At 33.4% G+C, this 16,870-nt stretch overlaps 1 protein-coding gene across 1 annotated transcript in view; it reads right to left on the reverse strand.

Moving 5' to 3' along the window:
- The window catches only part of PCLO (piccolo presynaptic cytomatrix protein), a 311,928-nt gene that overhangs the window by 30,369 nt on the left and 264,689 nt on the right, over nt 1-16,870 (reverse strand). The window contains exons 22-23 of the mRNA XM_065743701.1: nt 11,372-11,513; nt 8,110-8,177 (exon numbers count right to left, since the gene is read on the reverse strand). Of these exons, the coding sequence (XP_065599773.1) occupies nt 8,110-8,177; nt 11,372-11,513 (210 nt within the window). The remainder of the gene's footprint in view (nt 1-8,109; nt 8,178-11,371; nt 11,514-16,870) is intronic.

Below are 16,870 nucleotides of genomic sequence, written 5' to 3' on the forward strand. Positions count from 1 at the left end.
AATGTAGATAACCTTGCCTCATTTTCCTCCATGCTTTTATCTCTGGCTGCAGTCTTTATTCTTATTTAAATTCTTCCTGCTTCTTTTTAGGAAAACCAGTTGGGTTCTCCTGGCAAATACCACAGGAAAACAGCACTAATTACTCCAATTGTTACTGGAGAGCCAGATGGGCAAAGTAGACTGCTGGGCCAATCAGTGATATCTGAAAAAAATGCTTCCCAAAATTTAGGAAGCTAATCATCCTTAGGTTTATAATACTGTTGTTTTTAATCTTGAATCAATTCTTCAAATTAGTGTCATTTTTAGGTATTAATAGTTGGGTATTCCAAGTTTGAGGAAGTGTGTATAAAATGGTATAGATTGCTTAAAACAACAAAAATAAAAACAAAAAAACAAAAAAAAAAAAAACAAAAAAAAAAAAGAAAAAGTCTACTAACAGTGTATTCCAGCTTCATTCACTGCTTAAAGATCCTGTATGGCAGAAAGAATCTTTTCAATTTTTAAAAGTAAAGGCGCTGAAGTATGAGGAAATCAACACATGACAGGTACAAGTGCTTTCATTACTTATTTTCTATTCGTGTCCCATATTGAAGCAGTTATTCATATGAGAAATCACCACTGCTGCTTATATTACTCTTACATCCAACCTAAATCTTCCCTGTTTATATTTGAAGCCATTTCCTCTTGTTCTATTACAACAGACTCTCCTAAAGAGCCTGACCCCTTCTTTCTTGTAGTCCCTCTTTAGATATTGAAAGACTGCTATCTGATCGCCTCAAAGCCTTTTCTTCTCCAGGCTGAACAGCCCCATCGCTCTCAGCTGTCCTCTTAGGGAAGGTGTTCCACCCCTTGGATCATTTCTGTGTCCCTCCTCTGAACATTATCCAACGCATCTATGTCTGTCCTGTACTGAGGACTCCTCATCTGGATACTCCATTATCCCAGGTGAGATCTCACCAGAGCAGAATAGAGGGGCAGGATTGATTGCCTTGTCTTCAGTCACCTTGACTACACGTAAGTTAAGATGGTAATCATGCCTATAAGCTCAGAGCTTCTTATTGATAATATGTTTCAGAAAAGAGATGATCAAGTTTGTATTTCTCTTTAAGAAAGACATTGAGAGTGTTCAGCAGTTTCTTTTCATATATGCTACTAGACGTGGACTCGGAAACAAGCAGGTTTCAGGTCTACGTTGCTAACACTTTCGATTTACTGATTTTCTCTTTAAATCCATTACAATCAAGTCAGTAGTCATACATATAGTGATTATAAGAGTCTATTGATTCAAGAAAAATATTTTAAAGTTATGCATTTGTAGATTGCACTCTTAGAACATTTTCAAGTTCTCAGGTGTGAATACATGTTAGAACTGAAGGTTCAACAGTACTGAGATATTTCTGTTATTGGGAAGGCAGCAAAAAGCAAATGTAGTATATCAGACGTACAAGAAAACAATGGATGGTGCTATTTTTAGTTTTGAGATACTAGACTAAAATGACCTTGAAAAGAATTGGATAGAGCCTTTTTCAGAATGGAGTTATTATTAAAAATCTTAAATTATCTGCAGTTATGAAATAAACTGTTTCTGTCATTTACTGCTGCACAAGCATGTTGTGAATCAGGTATTATGTGATAGAAGATAGAAATTTTGTCACCAGAAAAAAAAAAGGTCAGTTCAACTAAATCTAAGAAAAGTAAATACAATATATGTTTTGTAGGTTAATTGGAGACTTCTTAGAATGCATCTGTCTATTCATTCACTTCATAAACCTTGATGTAAATGGACATTGAAAATATAATAACACTTCACATTTCCTGGTTAACAACAGTTTCCAAACTCTTAGTACATGGTGTTATAGATGCAAAATTCTGATATTGCTCCAGTGATTGAAGCTCAATACAATGGCAAGAAAATAAATAAATACATAAAAAATAAAAAGGGGATTTTTCCTGCTACACCTGGATTGTATCTGTTTCAGACAAAAACTGGTTAAGGAATGTGAGACATGAGTGCCTGAAGCTGCCAGGTAGTCAAAGGTATAGAAGAAAACACTGACAAAGAATAAATGTGTTTCCCCTAAAAAATAAATAAATAAATAACCTTGCCTGAATGGGCATTTGTCCCCAGACAATAATTTGCAGAGGAAAGGAGCATTTGTAGTTCCTATATTGTACTGCCCAATAATCATTGTCATGTCTTTGACTGATAGTAACAAATACAAACTCAGTGTAATCTGCCCTCTTTACACATTTTGCAGGTTCTCTTTCTTCTCTATAGCTAAAACTCTGAAAGAAGTAAGTTATTATCTTTCTATGTACTGACTGAGAAAAAACAACAAATTGGTTGATTTATTAATTAGAAATAAATTGTTACAAACTAGCAAAGAATTTCCTTTATACAAAAGGATCTGCATGTAATATGTGGAGTATTTAGAGTCATCATATGGTCAAAGAAGAGTCTTAAATATCTGAAGGGGCAAATTATGACACATAAACTGGATTCTAATGCACCTTGTAGCTCTGGCATGAAGTGGTGTTACACCATTCTACATAAAAAGCGAAGATGGACTCCCAAAATATAGTCTATGAGTGTCTTTTTATCCCTTTATTTTTTGCATTTTCATTCCTATATCACAGTGCTTTTCCATTAAATATCAAAGAACTTATTTAAAACACATACAACAAGTGGCTGGATGTTTTATCATCTTTCCTTTATGCACCTCTGTGGGGCATGTGTCTCTAAATGTAATGTTTTTTCCTCTCCCTTTCCCTTTCCCCTTTCCCCTTTCCCTTTCCCTTCTTTCCTTCCTTTTTCCTTTCCTTCCTTTCCTTAATGCTTTTTTTTTCTCTTACTCATTTCATATGACCTTACGTGAGGTTATATTTCTCAAAACTTACCTTCTAGCAGATACAAAGATGTAAATCAGACTGGATTATGAAAGAATGAAAGTTACATAATTTCTATACTTAATATGATCTCTGTCCTACACTACTTCCTAGTCTCGGTGTTTTCATTCAAAGCCATTATTACTTGTACAAGTGCAATAAAAGCCACCTTAATTTTAATCCATCAAGAAGTCTAACATTTATTATTGCCTACATCATGAATATTAAGTATTTCATTATATTCTGATTCACAGTCCTATTTTTTCTGTGAAATGATACAGATAACCGCAAAAAGAAATTCTCTTCTTCACTGAAATATACTTTCAGCTACAACACTAATACATCAAAATAGACAATTGAGAATAGGCAAGAAATTAAAAATCTCAGTGATTGTATTGTGATTAGCCTTTAATAATTTGCAGTATTTTTCTGTTTTCCCCTCTTATTTGTTTTCTTCCGGTTGAAGTTCTGGAATTGTGACCTTTTCTCTCTGAATATCCTCAGAAGGATTGATATCATAGTTCCAATATTGCAACCATTGGAATTAAAAATAATAATAGAATGCTAAATGTTTAAAGTGTGGAGATGAAGAAAATTGATGTCAGCAACTGCTAACGACCTTATTTTCTTCTCAGTTTTACCACAGTGAGTCCTTTCACTCAGCCAGAGTTACTCCAGCCTAACTAAACAGTAAGTAAAGGAAGAATGAATTTATACATTTCTCCAAGTTTTAATTACTTTAAAGAATGTGGCAATGGCTAGTTGGGCCAGTACTGTCAGTTTATCTTATGGTGTCACACGCTGAGGGCATGAAAACCATGACAAATGCCTAGTTTTACTTCATGGCTAACCACATGTTACTCTTGGGAATCCCTTCTAGAGGAAAGACAATACAATTTGAAATTTCTATTCCAATTTTCTATATTTCTATTACAATTTTCTATATGTATTCCAGGCATGTACAATGGATTCCTGTTAATGAGGACAACTCCGAAGCTATAAAAGAATGATATCCTGCCCCTGTTTTGAGGTTTGATTTGTATTTCCAGCTTTTTTTTTCTTAATGATATAATTTAGATTTTTAAATCCTTCTTTCTTAGTTTATTATCCAGTCTGATGAACCACACAGCTCAAAAATTAAGAAAAAAAAAAGTTATGTTTTTAGTTAAGACTGCTCCTACTAGATGAAATAAAAAGCAGGTATTGTAAACTTTTTCTGTTTAAGCATCGTGTTATCACAAAACTTTTTCATCCATAAGTAGAAAAAATATATAGCATGCAAAAAACAAAACAAAACAAAACAAAAAAAAACACTAGGAGAGTTTATGAATGCTTATGTAAATGAGGAGTGCTTATCACTACCATGTTATCTTCCAAAAGTTCAGTAAATAAATATTTATCGTTAGAAACATTTATTGTTTTCAAAAATTACAAATCTATTCCTTCCACGTGATCTGGAAATAGGTCTACAAAACCTTTACCAGAATATTCTGGAATTTTCTGAATAAGCTGACATTCAGAAAACAATTGGAAATGTCAGAAACTGAGCCTGTGGACCATAGAAGAACTGCATAGAGAAGTGCTTGGAATTCAGTACACATACTGGTTGGGAATCACAGAATCACAGAACTGTAGGTGTTGGAATGGACCTCTAGAGATTATCTAGACCAACTCCCAGTTTAAAAAGAAAGTAAACTGCACTATGTTGAGGGGCATGAGTGGGGGGTCACTCCATTCCTATAAGAAATTTACTATTTCATGTCTGGAAGTCTGTAAGCAAGGCCAAGCAAAGACCATGACAAGCTTTACAAGTATTTGATGACTCCAAATATGGAAAGAGTGAAGGCATTTCATGCTTACTGATGTTTCTTGTAACATGTTTCATCTTTCCTAAGAGAGCATTCATTTCATATGAACCTTTATGTCTGAAATGCCAAAATGTTAGCTTACATGTATGTACACAGCAACTTCAAAATGAGAAGCTTCAAAATTTTCTTATAGCAAACTATAAGTTGAAATGCTATTGGTATCTATACAGCTCTTTTTTATTAGAAGTAATTGCAGCTGAGTTTGCCTTGTGAATTCACAATTTTGAATTTGAAGAAAATAATCTTCCCTATGTATTTCTTAATCTGAAAAACATTTGGTAGGAGGAAAATACCATGTATGATCTGTTGGCTGAGGAGTTACATAGGGTAGATAAAGCAATCATGATCTAAGACTGAATCAATATATTAATCATGTGCTTTTAATTATTTTTAATTAGTTATTTTCAATCCTTACAGGGAACACAACTGTTACTTTGTCTGTAATGTCTGAAATATTCCAGAGACATGTCATAAGCAAACTTTAAACAAAAGATATTGCATTTACTGAAATGAATAAAGAAATTGGTTTCCACAACTCAGTGAAGATCACAATATGTACCATAATATTTACTGAAATTTAAGAAGATGAAGTTTTTCATCTGCTCAAGGCAGAATGTCAAGTATAAGATAGCATGCAACAATGCATATCATAAAAATAACTAACACAGTGTCCAAGAACAAAACTCTGAAATATTTTATACTCTTAACTAGTATGAAAATACAGAAAATGACAAGATGACATGTTTATAGAAACAAAGATTATCATAGCAATACTCAGTTATTTATATTGACCATTTGGTTTTTTCAGCAAAATAAGTAGTACTGTTTACCAATATTTGCTTACTTGGTACATTTTCATAGCACAAAATTCCCAATAAAACATTAGCACATTTCTCAGATCAGTAAACAATGACAAAAAGGAGCTTTAATTTTTCCCTGATAATTCTACTAGTGCACATTCTGATGTTGTAGACTGTGTTCAGCTGCCTAAAAACCAGTTTTCACTGCCATTTCAGATTCCTGCCTTGCCTTTTCTCATGCTACCCATCTTAAACGTCTTCTCTGTGTAATTTCCCTGTCATATTTCTAAACCTGTGTGAGTAGCTAGCATGACTAAAATATTTCAAATATCAGTAGATATGCATGTTTAAGGAAGTACATTCATTCCACACTACATTGTTTTAAATAGAGTAATCTATATGCTACTTTTCACAGAAGTCATCCATTAAGAGTATTTGAAAATATAAAAATAGTATTAGAATTATAATTTTAGTATGTTACTAAATTCCTATCTGCAAATGAGAAAATAAATGAAATCTCATTGCTATGAGAGCGACTGTTCAATAAAAAATGGGAATAAATATTTACTTCTAGTTAACTGCAGAGCTCATCTAGTCCATAACATAGACTCTATATGATACAGAGAAGATATCATCTGACCTTTAAGTTTATCGTTCACTTCTGTTCATTTATGAAAATAGTACCGCAATATTTCTATAATATTGAAGTAATTCTTTTGGGTAATATTGAATTCATATAAATTCTGAACTACATCCCCAAAATATAACTGTATTTACATACGGAAGCAAAAATGCTATTGAAATACTTTCCAGCCTTTGGTTTATTTTATCATTTGAAATCGATCTCTTCCCACTTTGTCAACTAGAAGTCGGACACTAAAAACTTGTCTGTCCCCTACCTTCTCTCAATAGAGAGAAGCAATACTTGAGGACGATCATTCTTCTTTTTCTTTTATTAGATTTCTAATTGGACTAATTGAGTTAGTCTTCAATTTAAGGGAATTATGATGCATCAGAAATGAAAATTAGGGAACTGATATTCTTGAGCTACTTGTAGATTTTAAAGATGAGCAGAAATGTACCTTTGGCTGGAAAAATACTTCTAGTGACGGTGTCTTACACGTGTATTTTTGAGAATTTGAAAAGAGTGGGGTATTTCTGTCTTCTTTTTGAGTGATGCAAATACTACAGTAAAGCATTTTATATTTGTATTTACTCATGATCCAAAACATGGACTAAGGGGCAACTTACGCTGAACAAAATGATGAAAAGCTATTTGTTGACAGTTATCTTTTTGTATTAGACACACCATAACAAAGTAAAAATGGAAAATTCCTGATTTCCCATTTTCTTCCCGCCACCTCTCTTTTCAAAGTAGTTTGTTTGAAAATATTTATAAGAACCCTTGAAGTAATTGAAGTTTGATAAGCAACTGAATTTGGATTTTTGCTTGATAGGTAACGTATTTAAAGATTTAACAAAATGCATATACACAGTTCAGGATTCTTGCTTTGAAAAAGAGAATTTTACGTTTTGCCCTTCAAATTCTAGTTTAATTTCATCAAAACTCTGCAAAACTAGATTATTTTGACAACAAAAATAGCAACAGCAATTATTACCCCAAGTAAACAGATTGCAGAAACCTGATAATTTTTTTTAAGCTGAACTTAATGTGAAATTAACTTCAGTTGTGTATATGAATTTCAATTTATGACTTAAGTAAAAACTCAAGGTAGTGCTGGAATTCATTCTAATGATAAAAATATTATTTTAATAATAAAATGATAATTAAGTTTTATACTTGAGGTCAACAGAAGGTTATACTTCAAAGAAAATAACTTATATGTAAAGGGAAATGGAATTTTCCAAACATATCCTTCAATACAAAACACTGTCTCTTACTTTTCATGCAGTTGTCCATTATTATACACAATGATCACATTGCTATTTATCTTTAACAGCCATCCTGTCAGGCTCTTTCCAGCTCCAGTACTACAATGGCTCCTTCTTTGGTAGCATCACATTCATATTGAAAAAAATTAACTCAGGATTTTCCAATCAAATAACAGTTTCACTATGATTTAAGCAAAATGGTCAAGCTTGATGTTCAGCTAACATTTATATTTAATGTCAATGTTTTATAAAGTAAAAAAAACATTAATTTCTTCATGAAGTATTCTGAAATACTTATAAAATAGAGCCTGACAGCCACTGGATGTTTTCTACTGATGTAATGAGTATTGAGTCAGCTCCATATTTCATATTTTTTATTCTGACACTATGAAAAGCAATGAACATTGAAAGACAGATATTATTCATTGCAATCTATTTAATTACTTTAAATAAACAGGTAAAACAAGCTTCTCATTTAAACTGAAGACTCATTACATTGTCACTATGTGCAAAGGGCCCTTAGAATAAATAAAAGAGATAACTTTATATTACAAAGAGAGCATAATCTAATCTTTCATAACATAACGTATAAGAGAAATCATCATATCAGTTTTATAAATAGAAGGGAATACCACTGTAGCGTTGTTTGTATTTCTTTTTACCTTCTGCATCAGTTAATCCCACTCCTGACTGCTTTATTGGTTCTTGTCCATTCTGGCTCATCTTCCCTCTGTTAAAGAAAGAAGATGGTCATAGTTGTCAATAGGACCATGAAGAGGAGATTAAGAAAATGATCAAATCAAGCCAAAGATTCTTGGCTCAGCACAAGAAGAATTTATTGAAAATAAATAAATACATATACATAAATTCAAGAAAATAAAAGAGGACAAAAGCCTTTTTTCTATTGCTGTTTCAACAGATCACATTACATTTTTGTTTGTTGTTTTTGTTTTGGAGACAACTGCAATCACATCTTACTAAGCCTGTGCATACCTAAAGAATGGAGCAATTGAGGCTGTTTGCAACCTGCCTTCCATCAGACCAGGATTCTGAAAGCAGTCTGCATAGCTCTTCTCCTCACTTTATTATTTATGTTATGTTGAATAGTGAAATATAGGAGAAATTGCTGTTTGTTCTGCAATGCCATTACTTCAAAGGTAGAGTTTGTTTGTGAAAAATGTTGTCTTTCAGTGCCAGCTTTTACAATACTGTTAGGTTTGTCATAGAAGACAAGTTATGAGACTTAATCTTAAAGCAAGGTTAGTAGAATAAAGCATGTGCTGCTAGACTCTAGATGTAGAAAGAATCTAATGTGGATGAGAGTCTAGTTGTCTGTTTTCAGTTTGTGAATGTTAGGTAAAAAAGCTTTTATACCTAAATTCTTAATTTTTAAACTTATTTGTTTTAAGCTCTAAGGCGTGACTTTAAGCCCCATCAAAAACACATCTGCTACTGTGAGTTGTGTACTTATGTACAAAGCATATTATGTGTATGATACAATAATTATTAGTCCCTACATATTGTTCAATTGCTTTTTAAATTTGCATCCTAAATTAATATTATTTTACAGACATTCCTAGAATCATAGAATGGCCTGGTTTGGAAGAGATCTCAAAGATCATCTAGTTCCAACCCCCTGCCATGGGCTGGTTGCCAGCCTCTAAATAACACAACCCAGGGCCCCTCCAGCCTGATCTTCCACACCTCCAGGGATGGGGCATCCACTGCTTCTCTGAGCAATCTGTTCCTGTGCCTTTCAGGCTGCAAGAGCACACTGCTTTTGTCCACCCAGACTCCTAAGTCCTTGTCCATAAGGCTGCTCTCAATGGGTTCTTTTCCCAGTCTGTATATATATATGGGTTTTCTCCAACTCATATGTAACATCCTGAACTTGGCCTTGTTGAGGTTTACGTGGGCCATAGTATTACTAAGGATGGTTACAGAGTATGAAGGCATCGTCATCATAGATGGAAATGTATTTCTCAAGGACAATACAAATGAACAATAAGAGATTTTTATAAATTATTTCCTAAATAGAAAGACTACAAAATTTATTTATCTGTGTATAACTATATAAAATGATTAATTTCCCTTGATATTTAAAACAGTATTTATTACAGATCTGTACTGAAATAAATTAATTCATCAAACAATTCCCACAGTGTTACTACTTACATTTTTTTTTTTTAATATCATGTCTAATAACTCAGACAAAAGTAGAGAGTGTAAAACTCAGCTTTCAACACTTTTCTACTGCCAGATCAGAAGATCATTCTAAACAGAGAGCTTATCATCAAAGATTTTTTATATGCCAAGACATTTAAAATGATTTTGATCACTTAATGATTCAAATTATGATTGATGGTCTCATGGGTATGCTGAACGTCAGTGTACAGGAAGAATCAGAGTCCCTGAAGTCATTTTCAAACCCATTAAACATAACACTGACTAGTCAAGTATATATTCAACTATAAATAATATATACAACATGCATATACTATACAAGTATACAGCAAACAGATATGTTTTTTAACATATTCTCCCAGAAGATGATTCCAGAGATCTCTGATGGTAAACAGCAATGTTGTCATTTTCATTAATTGCTATGTAAACCCCTTAAAAATAGCCATTAAAAAAAGAAGAAAAAAAAAGTCTGGTAACTATGTAAATGTTCTGTATAAGTTTTAGAGGTTCTGTTCAAATTCATCAAAATTTACTTTAAGAACACAATATTTGTAAAAATATGTTCCAGTCCATGCAGCAAAAAATAGGACTTGGATATATTTTATTTAATTAATCAAAATTCAGTGGAATAAATTGCCAAAAAGGAAAGGTTGAAAGGTTCTCCCTGCTTTTCAGTAGAAGTGTGGCAGATTTCAGGTTTAATAGTATAATGAATTTGTTAGCAAAATACTAAGTAGCTGTAAGATACTGTCACACTCCTAGATAATTCACACTAATAGTATGTGGATCAATTTAGCATATGTTTACTAAAATCTATTAAGTTCTGCCTCTTGTGTTTCTTTACACAAGGACTTTAAACATCTTTGCCTTTCTCATTAGGAATGATTGCAAAATAATTTTCTTTTGATATTTTCAAATCCAATTAAAAATAATCTTTTTGCCACTGGGAATGAAAACTCATTTTGACCTAAAATTTCATTGAGTGAAGTTTCAATAAAGATTAAGCAATTGGCATTCCACAGACTGAGATTCCATAGATGAGAGAAATCCTAGATCAGTGGCAGATTTCTATAGTTTTTTATAGCCTTTAGTATGTTGTGATCTTACTAAAAATGATGTTGAATATTTAGAAATGTTACTGTTCTAGAGAACAAATTGAGCCTTTTCTTTATTTCCTCTTCTTATTTTTTAAATTCAAGCCTTTTTTAGTAATTTTAAATCATGTTCTTGTGACTGCTATTACTGGACTGCAAATGAGAACAGCAAATACTGCAGAGTCTGAATGAGCAATGACCACTGACTAATTTTGATGACAGCCAGTCTGTTAAAAAAAAATCAATCTTCAAACATTAATCTGATGAAGAGAAATTATTGTTTCTTTCTGTAAGGGAATTCTAGGAGGAGAACAGTCTGAAAATCTAAATGAATCAGTCACAATCATTAGAAAACCACACTTCTAAACCATACCCAAGCCCATCTCGAAATGGTTTCATCAAAGGCTTGGATGTCTCCTGTTTGACAGAAATAAATTCATGAGGCTTAGGGAGAGGTTTTGATGGTTATTAACAGTTCAACAGAACAGAATGAAAGTGTGAGCTGTGAGAAATTCTCCCTTTAACTGCTTTTCTACTGTGTAACTCAAATCTGCAGAGGAAACTACATATGAAGATGACTGGCAAGTGAAGGTGCTACACATCATCAGTGCACAGAGGATTCTGAATATTAAAGGAAAAGCCTTACATTCTTGGGATGGGAAACAGATTATTCTCTCCCGCGGCACTGCTGCTGCCTTCACTATCCATGCTGTATCCACTGCCAAAGCTACTGACTGACGAGCCAGTGGAGACAGAACTTTCTGCAGGTCGGTGGTTAGTAGACCTTGCTGTACAGGACAGGAACAATGCGTTACCAAGTGCCTTCTAAAAAATCAGTGCCATCCACATTAAGAAAAAATGGAATTTATCAGAATGATATGCTGTAAATTCTTTGACTTTTTTACTTTACATTCAGTAAAGTAAAAACACTGATACCAGTGTTGTAGTATCATCTTTTGTGGATAATATTTATTTTCACATAGAATGGGGTCTAAACCAAATAGAGTATCACCAGAATATTTTTCTTCATTCATGACAACAGTTCAAATCAATGGCCTGAAGGAAAAGAAGAGTGGGTTAGATTGAGTAACACTGTTTTTCTGGTTAAATTTACAGAAAACCATTTAAACTTTTTGTAGGGTAGCCCAGTAAAAGTGATGGCCCGTTCTCTTGTTCTTCATGAAACATTCATTACATTTTATGATTTTGAGGAAACGGAAAGGAAATATATGTACAACACCTATAGTCACAGAAGCTATATGAAGACCTCCACCCCCATCAGACATAACACTGCAACCATACTACATTTCTCAACTGCTTCTATCTATCTGGATATCTCTTACACTCTGCCTGGAACTTTAATGTACATATTTTGATGGGATTTCACTAATCATGATTAAGAGAGTTTGTTTGTATGTCAGATGTACTATTTCATGTTTTGGATATTGTTGTATAACGTGAACAAATTTTCCAGTATTTAGACTTCAGCAAGTTGAGAAATATACACAAGAAAAAGGACACAGTGATACTACACATAATAATCAATTTACACAAACAGTAGAAAGACTATTCTCATATAAAATAATGAAATTATAAGGGAAATATTAAGAGAAATCTTTTGATTTTGTTTTTATGTCTCACATACTACATCTACTATTGTCATGCTTAATCTTTTTCAAGTGACTGAGCACATATACCTAAGGTAAAATACTTTACTCTAAATTTACTATTCTGTGAAGCCTCAGTAAAGTTTTCTGTAACATTGGTGAACTGTAAAACAGTAATGAAAGCAGTTAAAAATTATCCTTCTTTAAATAAAAATGTAACCAACTATCTAAATGGAAATTACTTCAAATAAGAGCCAGAGCCCCAGTGGTGTCCTGCTGTAAGCCGGCAACCAAGATTAGTTTTCTGTGACTGGATAAATAATATTTTTGATGAAGACTGCTGAATGCTTCCTAATGTGGGACCAGGAAGCTGAATGTGACTCTTCACACGTATTGTAAAAACAGATTAATAATTGACACTGGAAGAAAGAAATGAAGCATTTCACATGCCATCAGTCCTAGGGCCAAAATGTCTCATAAACTGCTTTTTTTAAAGCACTATTAACTTCATCTGTTTCAGTAATGCCTACAGCCACTGAATGAATATGTCAAGTTACTTTTAGACAAAAACATTATTTAGCTCAAATTCTTTACTACGTGCATTGATCAAAGGCTATCTTTTTGGATAATACTACAAATTAGTAAACTGTAAAATCGAAGTGTTATTAGCAGTCACTTTCAGTATCTCATCTGGAGAAAAAGACATCCTTGTTTCTGCAGCACAGACAGCCAGAGCACTACAGTATTCTCTGTTCAGGTACCTGTGAACATTAGCTACTCCATCACTTTCATTCTGTGGTGCTGCAAGTGAAACGTTCTGATTAAGATGACATGTCAGGAAACTGGTGTCAGGAAATGTTGGTCAAGAGAGATTTTGGAGAAAAGATGTAATGTTCTGTTTTACAAGGCACTATGTCAGCTTCCATATACTAAACAGCCTGTGTTGGGACTTTATCAAGCTTGCCCAAACTAATTCATCACCTCAGATTTCATGATGTTTGAGTAAGTCACCTGTATGATTCTTGACACTTGTTTGGGGTTTTGAGATTAATTTCTGTAGTTCTTTTTTGTTGGTGGTGTTTGCTGGTTAGTTGGTTGGTTAGTTTTTAGTCATTACATGACTAATGCCTTGTAGATGAGGACAGTGTGGATAGTATGATGTCTGCAAAACCCATGAAAGCAAAGGGAGTATAATAGCACAGAAAGTGTATCTAGTCCTTCCTTTCAGAATGAGTTTACTTAATGGGACATAGATCTTCGCCATAGCATTTGTGGTTCAAATCTGGCCTCCTGTTTATGTTGACTTCATTGTAAAATGTTGTGCCTGAAGTCATTTTGTATAACTGGTTTATTTCTAAAACTAGTAAGAATCTAAAAACTAGTTTAACATGTCCCAAAAGCTTGAATGAAACGTTTATAACTGGTTTAGAAGTTGTTTTACATCCATTATTAATTCCAATGTAATCATTTCCTTTGACTGAGCTGTATTCTAATGATACATTCAGTGTCGGATTTTTAGTTTCATGACCATTTTATCTCATTTAAATATTTTCTGCATTGATCATTTTCAGAAGTATTTCTTGATGAATGGATATAATATGCCTAAGTTTAGACTAATTACTAGATTCTGAAAATTCTAAAGTTCAAATTTTCAATTTTTTTCTTTCTTCTCTGTGAGAGCAATGAACTACATCAGTATGAAAGAGGAAATGAAACTGAAGAACAGATTTACAGATGATTCTGTGAAAAAAAAATTAGGTACAGATAGCTCCTCTATAACTCACAAAACACATTTTTTATATATCTGTAGTTTTTACAGACAAATCTAAACCTGTACGCTGTTCATTAGGTAAGAAATTTCCAAGTGCTGATGTAGGTGATGCCTGCAATATTTTGTCTGAGTTAGAATAACTATGGGTAGATTTGTACTCTGCCAAGTTTATACATTCCTTTCCAGTTCTACCCCTTGTTTTCATCCAAACGCAAATACAGTCCTAGGAACATTTACAGGAATGGCTGAGTTCACTATGATGCTCTTCCAGTCCCATTAAACTAAGTAAGGTCTGTGATGCCCTCAGAGCAATCACCACCATTTGGCTAATTGGCTATATGTCCACATAAAGGACATATAACTAAAGTGAGATTAGGGCAGTTTTGCTTCTGAGTTAGAGATTCTGCTGACCACTGCTTATGCTGGAAAATGTCTAATTCAAATTTCTGGAGAGTGGTTCATATTGGACTGGAGAAAGTTAAGTAATTTGCTATTCATTCTCATAAGTATTTTGAGGAACAGAGTTTGGATTCTTCTTTCTGGTACTACAGAAGTGCCTGATAATGCAAGGCACAGTCTTTTTTTTTTGCCTAAATGTACAGCATTTATGTAAATAAGAAACAGGTCAAAGTCAACAGCCAACTTCTGACTATCAAGCATACACAGTACGGAAGAGCTATGGCGTATTCCTTCCTTACCCTTTGTTTTTTCAAATTGTATACTTCCCGGTCCCTCAGAAAATGGTCTAGCTTCTTATGTTCAAGGTGCTGCTGCCAATTACATCTGATACTGATGAAAAGACTCTGCAAGCTTCAGCAGATGGAAAAGACTAATTAACTGAAGATCATGATAATCTGGCCTACTTGGAGAGAAGAAATGCTTTCCTGCCTCTTCTTTGATATCTATTTAATATTTTTAAAGTGTATTTTATACTTTCTAAGTATTGTAACTTCAATGATGTCTGGGCTGTCCAATCATTGGGTTATGATGAATAGATATTGGAAATGAAAGTTCAAAGCTCTAACATGGACTGCTTCCTCTGAAAGAGTGTACAAAATTTCAGCTATTGTTACAGAATTGGTGTTCTGTTGATTTCACTTTCATTCATCAATTATTTTAACTGTGAGTTCCCCCTACTGAGAGGAAATGTTCTCTACTTTAAAGTTGTGTTTAGGAGTAAAGATTTCATATTTAGTAGCCAGCAATGCAATGTTAATATTAACACTTCATAATACTTTTTCTACTATCTTTTCAACAGGATGGCACCAGCACAAGGTTCAGTTTGGCCACTTTCCTAAATAATACACAAATACTTGGAAAAATTACTGATTCCAAAAATGAATTCTTTCAGATTCTAAAAAAGTGGAAAATTATGTTATTCCTGATGTAAGATTTTTTTTTTTTCAGGAAAAAAAGTTATCATGATGAAAATGATATATTTTGCATTCACCATTTTTTACAAATGAAAAAAAAGAAGAATATTTCTTTGACAGAATGATATTCATCCACATATTCCCTTATGCCTTCTTGGAAAAATAACTGTTGTTTAAGAAAATTTGGATTTTGGACATAGAAAGAAAAACAGATAAGTCAGCTTCATATAAAGAAAATACATTGAAATAATACATTCATATAAAGAAAATACAAAGAAAATAAAAGAATGGGAAATGCTACCTTTTTTCAGATAAAACTGCTTTCTCAATAAAGAAGATTTTTTTTTAAACATAACATCAGGAGTATAATTCATACAAAACCTTTTGCCATGAAGAGTCAAACAACTCAGAAGCAAAAGAGAAACAATTCAGTGCTGTCGGCCACTTCAGCTATTTCTCTAGAGTGAATGTACATGGGGGAAAGGAAAAAAAAGAAAGGAAAAGAAGGAGAATAATAAAAAAAAAGGCATGACTGAGCTGTTTTATGAATAGAACAGCCTCAGCTTTCTCCTGGTCATTAAATTGCAGAAACTGTGTTATCTTTCTTTAAATGTACGTTCAATTTCTCAGGTATCTGTTTAGAAGTTTAGAGATTTTGCCTCTAATTGTCTGAAAAAGTATTATGTAGAGCTGACAGTCTTGTGACAAGCCCTGGGTAATGAAGAGGGCTGAAATCATCTTGCACAGGACTGTAAGTCCATAGAAGAAAGTGAAATCACAGATCTGCTTTGCGTACTTATTAGTGAACCAATGGACTGTTCATGTCATACACACTGTCTCCAGGCAGAAGCTTGTCTATTCTTCACTCTCCCTTGTCTTCTGTTTCAAATGCACCATGCTCTCACTGCCCCAGAACTGCTGCTTACATACTTTTAAGATTTTGCTAGCACTAAAAAAAAAAGTACTGTTCTAACTTGATTTGTAGATTTCTACAGAACCAAATTCTGTTGTTCAGGCTGTTAGCTGCATGTTTTGTCAACTCCCAACAGAGTAAAGGTACATAATGAAAAACCAGTGATGAATGCTCCAGGTTAGTTCTGATAGTCTCCTCCCCCCACTCTTACACTGAACAGTACTTTAGATCATGGTCTCACCTATTTCCGCCACATTTATATATGAGGCACAGCTTTGACCATGCACCAAGTTGTGATATTTTGTGAGTTTCCTACTCATCTCTTTGCAGAGCAATTTACCATTTGAAGTGAGTAACGGTGGCAGAATAGCACTAATCTGAAAATGTGGTTATGGTATTTCTTTATACCTTTATACCAGCAAAGCAATTCTGATGAAACGATTTATTTTTTATGTGCTCCATAGGCTTCAGCTACCATCTA

The sequence above is a fragment of the Cyrtonyx montezumae genome, unplaced genomic scaffold, assembly GCF_038088225.1.
Source record: "Cyrtonyx montezumae isolate F1298 unplaced genomic scaffold, pur_monq_1.0 scaffold_3, whole genome shotgun sequence".
Taxonomy (NCBI): Eukaryota; Metazoa; Chordata; class Aves; order Galliformes; family Odontophoridae; genus Cyrtonyx; species Cyrtonyx montezumae.